Source organism: Arachis hypogaea, chromosome 1, assembly GCF_003086295.3.
Source record: "Arachis hypogaea cultivar Tifrunner chromosome 1, arahy.Tifrunner.gnm2.J5K5, whole genome shotgun sequence".
Lineage (NCBI taxonomy): Eukaryota > Viridiplantae > Streptophyta > Magnoliopsida > Fabales > Fabaceae > Arachis > Arachis hypogaea.
In genome coordinates, this window is record NC_092036.1 from 75,119,901 (window position 1) to 75,135,878 (window position 15,978).

The 15,978-nt window shown below is 31.7% G+C and overlaps 1 protein-coding gene and 1 long non-coding RNA gene across 6 annotated transcripts; both read right to left on the reverse strand.

The window, feature by feature from the left end:
* Nucleotides 1–3,442: 3,442 nt before the first annotated feature.
* LOC112805814 (uncharacterized) lies at nt 3,443–6,680 on the reverse strand. Its single transcript, XM_025848147.2, has 5 exons — nt 6,045–6,680; nt 5,545–5,649; nt 4,247–4,502; nt 4,061–4,138; nt 3,443–3,857 (listed from the first exon to the last, which is right to left on the reverse strand). Exons 1-5 carry the CDS (start codon nt 6,081–6,083, stop codon nt 3,724–3,726), a joined length of 612 nt encoding a protein of 203 aa, XP_025703932.1. The 5' UTR covers nt 6,084–6,680; the 3' UTR covers nt 3,443–3,723.
* A 4,007-nt stretch (nt 6,681–10,687) lies between these two features.
* LOC112805825 (uncharacterized) lies at nt 10,688–13,434 on the reverse strand. Of its 5 annotated transcripts, none has more exons than XR_011863554.1 (4): nt 13,019–13,434; nt 12,785–12,923; nt 11,213–11,426; nt 10,688–10,883 (listed from the first exon to the last, which is right to left on the reverse strand). It is a non-coding gene; the product is annotated as an uncharacterized lncRNA (long non-coding RNA). The 5 variants fall into 5 exon arrangements; XR_003818806.2 differs by having other exon boundaries at nt 11,213–11,908; XR_003203776.3 differs by having other exon boundaries at nt 11,213–12,000.
* Between the last annotated feature and the right edge of the window lie 2,544 nt (nt 13,435–15,978).

Consider the following 15,978-nt stretch of genomic DNA (forward strand, 5'->3'; position numbering starts at 1 on the left):
TATTCCTTAAGTAATTTTGGTTTATTTCTTAGTTTAATTGAGATTTATTTGGATCCAGGAATGAATTGGATGTGTTTTTGTCGATGATTGAGTCTTTTTTATTGCTTGTTCAAAACTGAACTAATTTCGATTCGTTTGTGAATTAACTGAAGTTCACTTGATGTTGTTGTTTAGTATTGACCAAGTTTTTTATTTCTTAAATAATTTCGAGTCATTTCCTAGTTTATTTGAGGTTCATTTGGATCCAAAAATGAATTCGATGAGTTTTTATTGATGATTGAGTCTTTTTGACTATTTGTTTAGAACTAAAATAAATTTGGTTCGTTTGTGTGTTAATTGAGGTTTACCTGATGCTGCTGATAAGTATTAATCAAATTTTTTATTCCTTAAGTAATTTTGGTTCATTTCTTAGTTTGATTGAGATTTATTTGGATCCAAAAATGAATTGGATGTGTTTTTTTTGTTGATAATTGAGTCTTTTTTACTACTTGATCAAAATTGAACTAATTTCGATTCATTTGTGAATTAACTGAGGTTCACTTGATGTTGTTGTTAAGTATTAACCAAGTTTTTTATTCCTTAAGTAATTTTGGTTTATTTCTTAGTTTATTTGAGATTCATTTGGATCCATAAATGAATTCGATGTGTTTTGTTAATAATTGAGTCTTTTTGAATGTTTGTTTAGAACTAAAATAATTTCGGTTCATTTGTGTGTTAATTGAGGTTCACTTGATGCTATTGAAAAGTATTGATCAAATTTTTTATTCCTTAAGTAATTTCGGTTCAATTTTTAGTTTAATTGAGATTTATTTGGATCTAGGAATGAATTCAATGTGTTTTTGTTGATGATTGAGTCTTTTTTACTACTTGTTCAAAACTGAATTAATTTCGATTTATTTGTGAATTAACTGAAGTTTACTTGATGTTGTTGTTAAGTATTAGCCAAGTTTTTTATTCCTTAAATAATTTCGGTTCATTTCCTAGTTTATTTGAGGTTCATTTGGATCCAGAAATGAATTCGATGCGTTTTTGTTGATGATTGAGTCTTTTTGACAGTTTGTTTAGAACTAAAATAATTTCGGTTCATTTGTGTGTTAATTGAGATTCACTTGATGCTGTTATTAAGTATTGATCAAATTTTTTATTCCTTAAGTAATTTCGGTTCATTTCTTAGTTTAATTGAAATTTATTTGGATCCAGTAATGAATTGGATGTGTTTTTGTTGATGATTGAGACTTTTGACTGCTTGTTCAAAATTGAACTAATTTCGACTCATTTGTGAATTAACTGATGTTTATTTGATGTTGTTATTAAGTATTGACCAAGTTTTTATTCCTTGTATTTCGGTTCATTTCCTAGTTTATTTGAGGTTCATTTAGATCCAGAAATGAATTCGATGTGTTTTTGTTGATAATTGAGTATTTTTTACTATTTGTTTAGAACTAAAATAATTTCGGTTCATTTGTATGTTAATTGAGGTTCACTTGATGCTGCTAATAAGTATTGATCAAATTTTTTATTCCTTAAGTAATTTCGGTTTATTTCTTAGTTTAATTGAGATTTATTTGGATCCAGGAATAAATTGGATGTGTTTTTGTCGATAATTGAGTCTTTTTTACTGTTTGTTCAAAACTGAACTAATTTCGATTTGTTTGTGAATTAACCGAAGTTTACTTGATGTTGTTGTTAAGTATTGACCAAGTTTTTTATTCCTTAAGTAATTTCGATTTATTTTCTAGTTTATTTGAGGTTCATTTGAATCCATAAATGAATTCGATGTGTTTTTGTTGATGATTGAGTCTTTTTGATTGGTTGTTCAAAACTGAACTAATTGAATAAAATATAGTAGAATCTAATACAATTGAATAAAGTGATAATGAATAATTTCATTCTTTTTAGCTAAAAAATTTGGTCAATACTTATCAACAACATCAAATGAACCTCAATTGGCATACAAATGAACCGAAATTAGTTTAGATTTAAACAACCAGTCAATAAGATTCAATCATTAACAAAAACACATCATATTTATTTCTGGATCTAAATGAACCGAAATTACTTAAGAAATAAAAGATTTGGTCAATACTTATCAATAGCGTCAAATAAACATCAATTAACATAAATGAACCAAAATAAAGTAAAAAATGAACCGAAATTATTTAATGATGCCATCAAAGAAAATCAGATCCAATAAAGATATTTGCAAAATATTGGTGTTATTGGTGATGACGATAACAAAAAAGGAAAAGAAAAAGAAGAAGACGCAACACTGAGGAAGATGAAGAATCTGTGTGTGCGAATTTGGAAAAAGAATTCTGCATTCGCGAATTTGGAAGAAGAAGAAGAAGAAGAAGAGATGAAGAAGAAGAGAAGAAGAAAAAAGAAACAGAGAAAGAAATGCGTGGTTTAAAAAGTTGTTATAACAACTTGGTTAGAATTAGTTAAGTATTTTGTTTCGATGTTGAACTTTATTCATGTTATTATGACATTGGCTAGGTGCAATTTTGTATTATTAATTTGATCCCTCTGTTGTGCCCTCACAAATATTAGGGGTATGATTCCAGCATTCCCATAAATATTTATTGCAGTTTCATGTAGCTTTTTTAGATAATTTTTTACTGAGAAATATAAGAATTAATTTTTAATTAGTTAATATTAATTAGTATTTTATTTTAATTTTTTAACATTTAAAAATTAAAATATAAGGTTAAAGGTTTAGAATTTAGAATTAAAATAAAAAATAATTTTAAAAAGTTTATATTAGCTGAAAATATTCGCTCTTTAGTTGAAAATTTTTTACTGCTATTCTCGTATTTTAATCGCATCTGCCTATGCAGTGCTAGGAAAAAATATTTTCTAAAAAAAAATTGATAAATACGGAATTATATCGCTATTGAATCTGTAATCATCATGTGTGTTTTTCATAATTAAATTCTTATTTTATTTTACTAATTTTTTTTTCATTCTAAAGGAATTTAATCCATATTAAATAAAAAAATATTATTTTAGTTGGTTGGAATGACTTTTTCTGTACGTGGTTGAGAATTTGTCAGCAGTTTTTCTTTTCATGCAGACCCTTTTAGGTGATTATAAACTTGTAATTTATGCTGTTCTTGTAATTCCAGAAAAAAAAAAGGAAAGGAACAGTTAATTGTTGGGGTCAGTTTAATATTTTTTTAAACCTGGTAGTTAATTTGGATCATAATAGATGTCCGCAATTTCACCAAACCAGTTCGAAAGAAAAGAATGGAATAAGAATTCCATATATTTCTTTTGTCAGCAAACAGCTTTAAACTTTTTTACAAGTCAATGGCCACATCAATGTCGCAGATTTCACCACTATGATTTTGCCTCAAGACACGGTAGAAACTAGGAGTTTAGAGCCTGAACCAAAATCCCACAAAAATCTAATGGTGGGGGATGATTATCATTCAAGATACTATTGGCACTGCAACAGACTTTATTCATACCACAATAGCCTCATAAGTCATAATAACAAGACTAAACATAATAACAAACTAATAATAGCATTATAATTTCATATGGAAGAACTGTGTGACTCAACTTGGTCAACGAAATTATTTAATTAATACAACTGTTTCTCCTATTAAGTGAACATCAATGCCATTCCATTCCAAGTGGTGTCACATCCTCCATTGCATGATTACTTGACCACCCTTAAAAATATAAACAAGAAGGCATGCCTGTGTAGCCAAATAGCTTTCATTTGTGTAAACTGCTTTCAAGCCTTTCGATTGCAGCACTAACACCACTTTTTATGTCTCTCTTATCTAAGTTTTCATTTGCAGCTTGATTCCCTTCATTAGCTTTTTCTATCAGCTTCAAATGGAGCCAACCTGCCAACGTATCATGAGACAAGACTCTCAACAAATATAGTGAAAACTTGGTTGAATATGAGAGATTGCTACCAGGTTGAGCATCAAGTGATGCTTCTAACAGCATTATATTCAACAACATATTATATATGAAACTTATGTATCTGCAAAAGTCACATTAGCAATCTGAGCTGACAAAGTATCAAGAAATATAGCTGTGTTACCAAGAGGAAAGCAAAATGGTGCTCCCAAAACTGATCCTAGCATCATATTCCTAGCTCGCCAACGTAGTGATCCTGGCACTAAAAAGGGAAACAATCTATTAATACAATGAAATGAATGAAAAATGAATTGTTTTTGTGATTCAGTCAATGTTATAAAGAGTCTAGTGGCAGAGTATCATTTCTTACATATTAAACCAAAAGCTGAAGCAGTAGCTGAACCAGCACCAACAACATTAAAAACATCATGCACACCTCGCTGCTCTGCAAGTAGATTTTGTAAGCCATAAAATGCAGCAGTGAACATTCCAAGGCGTACCCCTCCAACTATTGAGCCCCGTGTAACCCTAATGAACCGTTTCTCCATAGCATCTCTCATCAAACGATATTGCTCACGTTTGTCTTCTGTACTTCCAAGCTTCAATGTCACTTCTGCATCCTTGCTCTAGCAAAACATTAGGAACTTATAAATACCATGACTAAAATTGGATAATAAAGAATAAAAACCTCCACCTTCACATACTTGACAACAGAATGTTTAATCAACAAAGAAAAGATAAACCATAGCACTATGTTCATGGGTTTTGTTTCTCTGTCTAAAGAAAATGCTAGCAAGGTTTATTTTTGCTTTCAGATATTAGCATTCATTCCATCTATTGATTATTGAAGTGGGTCAGGTATTTATCTCCTCAACTTCATAGCAATGCATTAAAAGGAAAACAAGCTTATACAAACAGTAGAAAAGAGTGAAACTTCACATTAGATGACATGAATAAAGAGGATATATACTATCTATTGTGACAAAACAGAAACATCTTTGCATTCATTTAAGAAAGTAAGTACTCAGTTATTCTTTGTACTGCAATTGCAATTCAACAATTAAAACAACTCCAGCCTTTCTAGCTTAAGCTCTTGAAAACCTACAAATGGATCAAGTATACCTTTATGCCAGCCTGTTGACGGGATTAGACAATCTTTTGACATATTTTGGTACACTAATGGATTGGTTTACACCTTCCTTCTGATGTTACTAGTTCCCTAAGAAAATAAATCTCATCAAGCAAGAAGGATTGAGCAAAAACTCTAACATTTTTTGGATTATGAATAAACAATATCAAAGATAAAGTTCAAGTACATTTAACTCTAAATAGTTTCTTACCATGTTATGGAAGGTAGCTTAGCGTTATATACAAGTAGTTTTTCAAGGAAAATAAATCCTCTGCATCCACAAAAAAAAAAAAAATTCTTTCGACATCAACACCAAAGTGTTATTCATGACACATCTAACAGTATGCAAAAGAAGATCACTTTTATACATGGAGTTACACGCAACATTGAATTCTATAATGTAAAGAATGAAATCCATGATTGTAGTCTGGATGTTAGCAGTAACCCCTGTTTTGTATTCAGCATAAAACACTCTCATAGCCATATGTGGGGAAAAAATGAAGAAAAAGGAATCGAGGCCTCTTGTAATCAGAACTTACAACAGAAGCAGCTGCCTCCTTGCTACCGCCGTATAACATGCCAGCAAATATTCCAATAACAGTTGTTGTACCCCAGTTAACAGTTCCCGCTAACTTTGGGGAGGCCTGGTAAAGGAAATTAGATAATATCAATGAAACTAATAATTGAATGAACTCAGGATGGTGAAGGAAAACACATTTCATAGTTATCTTCAGGAACCTAGAAGAAAAGGAAATGGGTCCAAATCAATGCTTTTCCCAATTTACTAAATTATTTCCAGTATACCAATACAGATTGACCTAGGGTTGATCAAATACATATTCACTATATTAATATCTTTGTGCAGTGGCAAGGAAACCAGTTCACTTACCAATACCTTCATATAAACAAGGAAATTCTAGTGAACCCTACTCAAATTCTTTGCCTAATGCAACTATATCAAATATTGCAGCTAGATCAATTTAAGAATAATAATGATATAAAATTGAGGAAATAAAGAAAGATGTGAGGAGTTTCGTACAATCGGTGCGGGGGATTCTGCGTCGTCGGTGGCTTCCATGGCGGTAAACGCCGTAAAATGGAAACGGAGTTGTGTACGGAGAAATTAGTTAAATTAGGTAACCGAATTGAAGTGGAAGGAGCTCTAAATTCTCAATTTCTCATCGTCAAATCTGCCCGCGTTCTGATCGGCGTCGCCACTGCCAGTCGTGACTCGTGAAAACAACTTCCTTCCTCTTTGTCAGTCGATGTCACCTTTTGTTGTGACACCGGCTTCTTCGCCAGTCCGTTCACCCGAGTTTTTAAAAGTGTATTTAGACGTAAAGATCAATGTGTCTAAATTTAAAAAAAAAAGGCCATTTATAGTGTACAGATGTAGAGATACAGATATTCTGGGCATGTTAACACTCAGCAGTCAGCAGTGTGCTAGTTGGGAGAAACCGAGGAAGCAGCTTGGCAGAAGTTGCCAGAGCTTGTTGTGGTATGTATTAGGGTTGGCTTGTGATAGAGCCAGAACTTAGTCAACGTGATTAATTGGTAACTCTGTAAGCATAATTTTACTTCTTGGGTTCCGATTTTTTGGGTATGCCCTATTGACTATTGTACTTTTTAATGGATTTATGATACAGAATTCTTCGGTTGTTACCGGTACACAAATGTAAGTATATTCATGAATTTGACTATATGTGTTGCTTGCAAGGTTCTAAAAACCGAACCGGTCATCGAACCATTTTGATTACTGGTTTATTGGTTTATAAGTTCAATCGATTCAACTATGGTTGAACCAAAAAAAACTATTTTATAATAAAATAATAAATAAAATATAAATAAACATATAAAAATATAATTATAGTCTAATGTAAACTTTAAAATATCATTCAAATTAAAAGTACTATATAAACCAGAATGTTATAATCTCATTTAAATACAATTCAAAAGTCAAAAAATAAAACAACCAATCAAACATAACATAGCAGCATCAAAATGATCCAAGTTTGTCATCAATCATCAAAATTCTCCATAACTTGCTGCAGATTTGCGTCATTGATATCATCACCTTCATTTCCACTACTTGGACTAGAAAATGCAAGCGGTGCAGCATAAAATGTACTACTACTACCACCACCACCACCTTGATCTAAATCAGCATCAATCTCATCTAACAAAATATAACACATTATCAATAAATTAAAGATAAAAGCTATTGTAATTTATTGTCTGATCAATAAACTATAATACTCAGCAGGACATGAATTGACCATCTTTTGCTTCTGCAAAGACACAAGCAAAACAATTTTTATTGAATTAATTCATGTTTTTATTCTTCTCAATACATAAAGTTCAATAAAAAAATCTAGCAAGAGAAATGGATTGAAAAAATATTACCCAACCTAGCAAGAGAAATAATATAAATAACCTTCAGCATCCAACTAAATACCATAACATACATTTAGCTTTATAGAATGTAGAAGTAAGGACTAGATCCACTATTTACCGCAAATTTATGCTTGTGATTAGAAAGAATGGACTTCAAACTTCCAACATGCACATCAGGGACAAAATCCACAATAAGTCTCCCTGGAATCAAATGATACCAATGTCTCTGTAAATGGATAAATGGAAATGTATTTTATTCCTAAACACTTTAGAATTGACTAAAACTCATGGAAAATGAATAGATTCAGAAAAATTATGTATTATGCGATAGTGAGATATTACACAATATGATTTGTAAATGAATTGTATTTGTAAATTATTATCATTCCAAGCTCTCAGTTCCATACAATAATTCACTTCAATTCTATCATATTTTAAGGATTCCAAATTCAGTAAAGAACAAACAACAAAATTATTCAAAATTATTCACAATTAAAGAACAAACAACAAATGAAAATGCACTACCTGAGCATCATATGTCCCAACCCTCTAGGTAGGGATATCCAAATTATAACTTAAATGTGGCCGGCCAGATAAATCCTGGACAAGGTTAGGAAGAAGGATGTAAGTATTAAGAACAAGCAAATTTTTTTTGAGAAAAATAAGCTTACAACAAATGGGAACATAATTTACACTTGAAATTTCTAATTACAATTCAGTAGCCTTGTATGCATTTATTGCTTGAGAATGCATGAGCCTCAATACAAAAACTAACTGAACTTCAACAGTCCCAAATTATTTTTATGTACATTAATCAGCATGATAATATCGGATCGTTGAATTTGCAAATGTAATACCAAACCTACTCCAATTATCATATGCCTAAGCAAAGAAAAAATCACACCTTCTCCCCTAATAATAAGAAACAACTAAGCATTGTCCCACTATATGGGATCGATACATGGATTAACATCAATGTGTTCTATAATGAAATTCTATTCACACCATTTAAATTTAAACTTTGACTAATGCCTAATGATCATTTTTGCAATTGGTATGCAAATTACCAGTGAAACGTGTATTAATGCTTCATCAAGTGGTGCAGAGAAGTCACCAAACCGATTAATACCCTTCCCATCACCAAGAGCCTATAGCAAAGCCTGAAGATGGAGTAATAGACAACACTTAGATTAAACATAATAGTTAAATGCAACTATCATTTTTTTTTAAAAAAAGTGCATAATTAGATGGAATTGTGCCAGAAAAATTGTTGCAAGAGAGATTCAACCACCGCAATTGCTTCAATTCTCCAAGCACTCTTGGTATTGTTACATTCAACAAATTCCCACTAAGATTAAGAGAATAAAGAGCTCTGAATAACTTGAAGTCAGAGGGGATGCTTCCTTCTAGTTTGTTGTTTCTCCAGTTCAATTCCAACAAGTTAGGTAACAGAACAACTTCAGCAAGGTTCAAATCAAGAATTATAAGAACCAAATCAATCAATTCATAGAACCAGAGCATATCAGAATCAATATTCAAGATCACTAAAAATCCTAAATCACAGTAATAACTAATGATAACAACAATTGAAGAAGCAAGATGAAAAATTATAGATTAACTAACCAATTAAAAGTTTAAAACAACAATTACAATTAAAAAAAAAACTTTTAAAGAGAGCAGAGATTGTAGTATCGTTGTGAAAAATCCAACTCGACCGGGGTTAGTCAAGGGGGAAGATGGGGAAGATGAACGTACTTACCTGCTCAATCAATTAAGGAACGAACTAGATCCTTCAAGACAAAGCACAGAGCGGGACAAGGAGCACGACGGTGGGGCTGACGCGGTGGACAGAGGCGGCATGGGGGGACAGTGGCTGCGCGATGGAGGAACGAGGCTAGACCCGTTGCAGCGATGACGGTGGCTTCGAAGTTCGAACAACGGAGAAGACGACCGGCGAGCAAGGCGGTGGCTTCGACGGCGGTGGCTGGACGGAACAGGTGTGGGAGTGAGGGAGGAGCTCGAGTTCGAGAGGAATGAGGAGGAGGGTCGCGTGAGTGAGAGAGTGGCAGAGTGCTTCGTTTGGATTTCGGGGAGAGGTTCACGTAGTTAGGGTTTCCCGTTTCCCACAATCATCGAAACGGCGCCGTTTGGTGAACTTTCTTAAAAACCGGCCGGGTTTCGGTTCGATTTGACCGACCGGTTTTCAGCCGGTTCGATGGTTCAATAGCGATTTTTGAATTTAGCAGTTATGGCTTCTAACCGAACCGGTTTTCAGAACCTTGGCCTTAACTATCTTCATTTTCTTTCATTCTACACCGAACATAAACCCAAAGAAAAGAAAAAGAAAGGCCGAGAGAGAATGTGATGCTTCCATGGAAACCGTGAGTTTCCAATTCTAATTTCTTGCGATCCGTAACTCCAATAAAAAATCTATCCGATAAAAGTGTTTGTATCGTTCTCCTCTACACGTTGACGTTATTTTTGTTCGGTGGAAGCTGACGGTAACGTAGCTCTCCTTCCTTTTGAGTTCGGCTAGTTGGAGTTCTAAGAGGCACAGACAATTTCTGACGTTTTTTTTCTTCAGCAGCTCGGTCAAAAAGCTTCTCCAAAATCTTCGTTGACTTTGATTTCGTACGGAGGTAGGGGATTTATTTTTTTTAAAGTTAAACATTTTTAATTTAGAATGCCTACAAAGTTAATTGGATATTACAAAGTTAATTTATATATATATATATATATATATATATATATTAATAAAAGTAATGTGATTGAGTATGGATTATTGCTGTGAATGTAGCTGGTTTGGTTGTTATGCACTACAAGAAAAAACCATATTTATAACAAAAAAAACAAAAAAAATTGTTACAAAACATCGAAATTTTGAAACAAAAGTTTTTTGTAAAAAAAAAAGGGCAGTTGCAGTAAGTCTCGTTACAAAAAGTTTTTGTAACGAAAAATGGAACTGTTACAATTCAATATGATATTTTGTAACAATTTTTTCTGATACAAAAAACCAGAAGCCGTTACGAAAGTGGTAACAAATTTTGATTTTCAAGGTATTTTTTGTGACAATCTATTTTTTCCTATCAAAAAATTTTATTACAAAATGTAACATAATTTTGTAACATTTTTTTTTCTTTAGTTACAAAAGCAAGATAATTATTTTGTAACAACTTTTTTTTTAATACAAATTGCATGCATAATTTAGTAAATTATTTTTTAAATTAACTAATATATTAACTATTTTAATAAGCAAATCTACATCTATATAATATGCAAAAACATACATAATTCAAACAATATCTTTTTAGCTAAAATTGTTTTCAAACAAAATAACATTAGTGAGTACATTGATTAGTTCTACAAGTTATATGTCTTGCATAAGTTCAACCAAAAGTTAAAAGTTCTAACATAAATTAGTGTCTCTATGAATCAAAATATTCTTGAACCCTCAAGGTAGCATGTGGTCACCATTTCAGCACTCCTGTAAATAAGAAAAACCGAAACAAAAAATTAGAAACAAGATATAACACTAATTATAATTTTTCCACTAAGTTTTATCTAAAATGTTTAGAAAAATTTTGATAAAACCTCCCCTAAAACTTGGATATTTCTACCGTCTACGATTCCAACAAAAACAATCAATTCAATACTTATTTCTCAGCCAATACACAACCAAATTTATCAAACTAAATAATAGAGACAATATTCTTGAAGTGACACAAAATAATTTAATTTGAAGCCATATCTGTTAACTAAGATAATGAGGTTGGAAATGGACAAAGGATGTAAAAAAAAAAACAAATATACTACCCAGAGCTGAAACTCTCCTGTCAGGAAACAAAGCTGAACAGGATCGAGTGAATCGAACATGAACTCTGGAATGCTAGCTTCCTTAGCATTGATACAATGAAAAAGTCACATCTTTAATCCATCTCCTCCTCCACTACAGTTCCTTTTCTCACGCAGATGACTCACAAGCACAAACAGTTGAGATCATAAATTGTAAGTCCAAATATATCTTGTTCTGTCAAACAAAAGGTATAATCATGCATACTTACCAAGTAATTATGAATAATAAATTTCTCTCCACATTTGATAGAAGTTTCTACTCATCTCCATAGTACAAGTTTTCAAAACCACTAACCAATGCAATAAATAAATAACTGTGTAAAAAAAGTACATGTGAAATCACTTAAAAGTGGAAGCCACTATCACTACAGAGTGCATACCGTGTTACATGTGCAACATGTCAAGTTAATCTTCTATATAATGTTTCACATGCTCTCCTCCATTATTAGAACCAGTTAACTAATTAGAAGCATGAAAACAAATTAAATTAAATTAAACTAATGAAAGAATAAAGGCAGAGACTCATAGAGTGATTAGAGTCAACCTGAGAGATAGGAACTTAAAACACTTTAATTTGTTTTGGGAATGGGAGGGCTCGGCTTAATGTATTCTCCATGTAACACATTGCTTGCTTCCTCTCCACAAACTCTCTTTTTTCTAAGTTCAAAATTAGAGATCAATTAAAAGTGCTTTATCAAGCGTAGAAGTAAGCTCAATTGAGTGCCCCATCCTCTCTCATCTCCAAAGTACTAGCAAACAAAGGGAATTTCTTTAATTATTTCTTCTCTTTCCTTTTTTTGGTTGTGAATTATATTCTCCACGAGATGCAATTATCTTCCACTTGGAAACATCCATATTATATAGAAAAGATGTTAAATCTTCATTTCCACTAGAATCTATTTTATCACAATTTTAAATCCAAGACTTTGATTAGTGAAAACTAACATGCACCAAAAGAGTTAGTTCCCACTGGTTAAGGAAACATGTTTGTTGGAATTTTTTAATTTTTAGGTATTAATATAAATTTTAACTTTTATTGTTTAATGTTTAATATTTAGTGGAATCAGCTAATTTATGAACGAAAGAAAAGTAATTATTGAAAAAGACTAAATAGTTTTTACAGCTCATCCAATTTCAGCAAAAAAGTTTCACGTTTTCCACAACTTGAACAGTCATAAACTTCAATTCTGAATGTTTCAGGCTAACAAACAACCACTGAATTTCATAGAAAAATTTAACCAGAAACGTTAAGAAAACTAGTCAGATCACAGCTATTGAGTAACAAAAGATGTATTTGTCAATAAGAACCTGAGAAGGATGCTAGGGGAATCAAAAAAGGAATTCATTGAGAATGTAGTTTGAATGTTTGAAAGCATCTAAATTTAGTATAGATCTGGAATCATTTCATCTCCAATTATAAAAATTTAATCGTGCAGAGTTGCTAACTTCACAAAACAAGAAAGCCCAACATTTTTTCATCTATTAATTTGTATAAAAAGAAAAGGAAAATAAAAAGAATAAAAAATATCTCACCAGTTTCGACCGAGAGCCTCGTCAGCACGATAGCCGATGAAGATTTCAAAGACCTTATTGACATAGATGATGGGGAAATCAGGTTCAAGCGCATCACAAACAACAAAGGAGGCTGGTGTTGCTGGGTAGAAGAAGATCCCTGGCTTCAAAGGATAGAATAAAAACTTCAACTCTCCAAATAACCAAAAATCAGATTATCAGTCATATTACAATACTCAAATAATCTGCACTTACCTTCAGCAGAGAAGCAATCCAACCAGACCAAACCAGCAGTAGAGGAAGGAAAGCCGAATCGGACTAGCAGAGGCAGAGCACGAACGCAGAGGACGAGCACCACCACAAAGAGGAGCAGAGCTGACGGAACGGTGACCACGAACGGCGACGACGACGACCACCACGAAGACCACGATGACGACGACCAACGGCGCACAAGACGGGCGAAGACCACGACTCCACTGCACACTACACGACGACGGAGTAAACGATGGTAGCAGAGGAGAGGAGACGAAGACGAGGCGGACGGTTCACTAGTAGAGACTACGCCGGTGTTTCATCTTGCCGCAGGAGCTCCATTGTCCTTGGTAGAGTAGACGGCACAGAGAAGAGTGAGGCGCGAGTTAAGGGGTAAGCACTTAGGCTATGTTTGGTTGAAAGGAAAGAAATAGAGAGGAAAGAAATATAAAGGAAAGAAAAGAAAGGAAAGAAATTGAGTGGATTTTTATTTTCTTTAGATATGTTTGGTTGGAAGGAAAATAAGAAGGAAAGAAATGTTATAAAAAGACAATTTTATCTTTATATTATAATATATATTGAAAAAAATGAAGGGGTAGTATTGGAAGTAGAGAGAGAAACATTAGTTTTCTCTCCATTTTCTTTCCAATGTTGGAGAGAAAAAAAATTGGTGGATCCCACCACTTTTTTTCCATCCATTTTTTTTTTCCCTCAATTTTCTTCTCCAACCAAACAACAAAAAATAATCATTTTCCTTCCTATTTTCTTTCTTCTCTTTTCTTTCCTTCCATTTTCCACTCAAACCAACATAGCATTAGGGTTTTTTTACTACTTCACCCTTTTATTCAGCAATTTGGTATCTTAGTTTTTTTTTTCTTTGATATTTAATTATTGTTCTTTATAAATATAATTTAATTAAATTTTTTTGTGCTTTCACAAATTAAATTTAAGTTAACATTAAAAATCTCATTATGAATAAAAATTATATATTAATTTTTTAAAAAATATAAAATAATATTTATAATTTTAAAAAAATTAAAGAATATAAATAATATATAAAAAATATTAATTTTGGAAATAAAATAAAATTATTCTAAAAAAAATTATATAAACAAATTTTTTTTATTCTCAAAGTATTTAATATATTGAAAAAAATTATTATAAAATATATTTACATTTTGTGATAAATAAATAATTTGTTACAAACAATGTTAAATTTTGTGATAAATTAATTTTTTGTTTCAAAACAATTGGAGTTTTTGAAACAAAAAAATATTTTATTACAAAACAATTAGAGTTTTTGAAACAAAAGGATATTTTGTTACAAAATATTACGAATTTTTACAATTTCTTTTTTTTCGATACAAAATATTATAATATTTCGTAACAAAACAACAGTTCGTTACAAAAACTAACATAATTTGTAACAACAAAAGTTAGGTTGTTATAAAAAATTAGCATGTTTTGTAACAACTTGTAATATTGTTACAAAACATTATTCTTTTGTAACAACCATCAATTTTTATTACAAAAAATTATTTTTTTGTAACAATTTTAAATTTGATACAAAATTTTTGTTACAAAGGTTCCATTTTCTTGTAGTGATGAGAGATTAATTGGTGGAATTAAGCTTGGATTGAGATTGTGAAAATGTGATTGTTGTGGAATTGAAATTTACTTAGTGATAGTGGATATTGTTACAAGCTTGTTTGAGAAATTATTGGTTACTGGATATGTTAATTTGATCGGATGTATTGAGGTGAGATGTTGTGGTTGAAATATGGTTATGTGGTTGAGAGATTGTTAGTATGACTAATTTTGTGATTAAAATCTGTTTTGAGTTTAGGAATTTAAAGAAAACTAATTATTTATCTAAAGTAGAAATAAAAGTATTTCCAAAGGTTTAACAAAATAGTTTTACTAAGTAAATTGATTATTTGCATTAAATTCATTACTTTTACGGCATTTTCATTCCCTACTGAGAACGTGTGGTTTGTTCTCACTCCAAAATCTTCCACCCTTTCAGTGACAGGTTTGAAGATTCAGTATGAAGTTGCGAACGATTAGTAGATTTATTTGTGATTCCTATTGTTTTTACAGAGTTCCGTCGCCCTTGTTTATTCAGGGTTTTTATTTTATCTAGAGGGATAGGTATTGTATTTGAGTTTTATATTGAATTTTATTGTATAGCATCTATTATTATTAATAATTATGTGATTATTATTATTTGAAGATCTTTTGTTATGTGATTTTAATTACTAAAATCAATTTTCTGAAATTTTCTTAAAAACTGAAACGCGATATCGAACTAAAGGTTCAATATTAAATTGTTAATAAGGAAAACATGTTAGTAATGCCTTACTTTTGGCACGATCATGATGTGCTAAAAGTTAGGATGTTACATTATGGTATCAGAGCAGTTCGTTCCTATTAGAGCCTTGGAAATGGATTGACTATGCTTCATTGCATACTTTGAGTGTCTGTCATGCAATAGGACTTGTCTTAATGACAAGAGTTTGAGTTTCAGATGCATGATTGTCTATTGATTAATACTGTTAGTCGACGTTGCATCTCTCATGGTATTAGGTCTGGCCAACTTAATACTAATGATTTGTGTATACAGAAACACTAGTGGATTATCATAGATGAAATAGAATTAATAGGTGATGCGAATTACGGGTTTTGGGAACGTTAGAAGTTGCATCTTGGGATTGCTCGGTCACGTATCTTGTTCTTCCATGGTTTATCTTGAAGTTTTATTCGGGGTTTTTTTTTCTTGGAAATAGTGAACTAATTATTCCCCAATTTTCTTGTTCATATGCTATTTTCATTTGATCTTAACTGCATATGTTTACTTGAATTCCCTGATATATCTGCTTTTCTTAAGATACGGTTTGGTTCTTTTCCTTCATGTCTTGCATCTTATGTATATCTCATTCCGATTGAATTTGGTCCTTTTGAAG

Coding starts and splice junctions, on each gene's coding strand:
- LOC112805814 (XM_025848147.2), bottom strand. CDS start 6,083: ATGGAAGCCACCGACGACGCAGAATCCCCCGCACCGATT. Junction 4,503..5,544: donor AGGAGGCAGCTGCTTCTGTT/GTAAGTTCTGAT, acceptor ATGTTTTGCTAG/AGCAAGGATGCAGAAGTGAC. Junction 4,139..4,246: donor TTCAGCTTTTGGTTTAATAT/GTAAGAAATGAT, acceptor TTCCCTTTTTAG/TGCCAGGATCACTACGTTGG.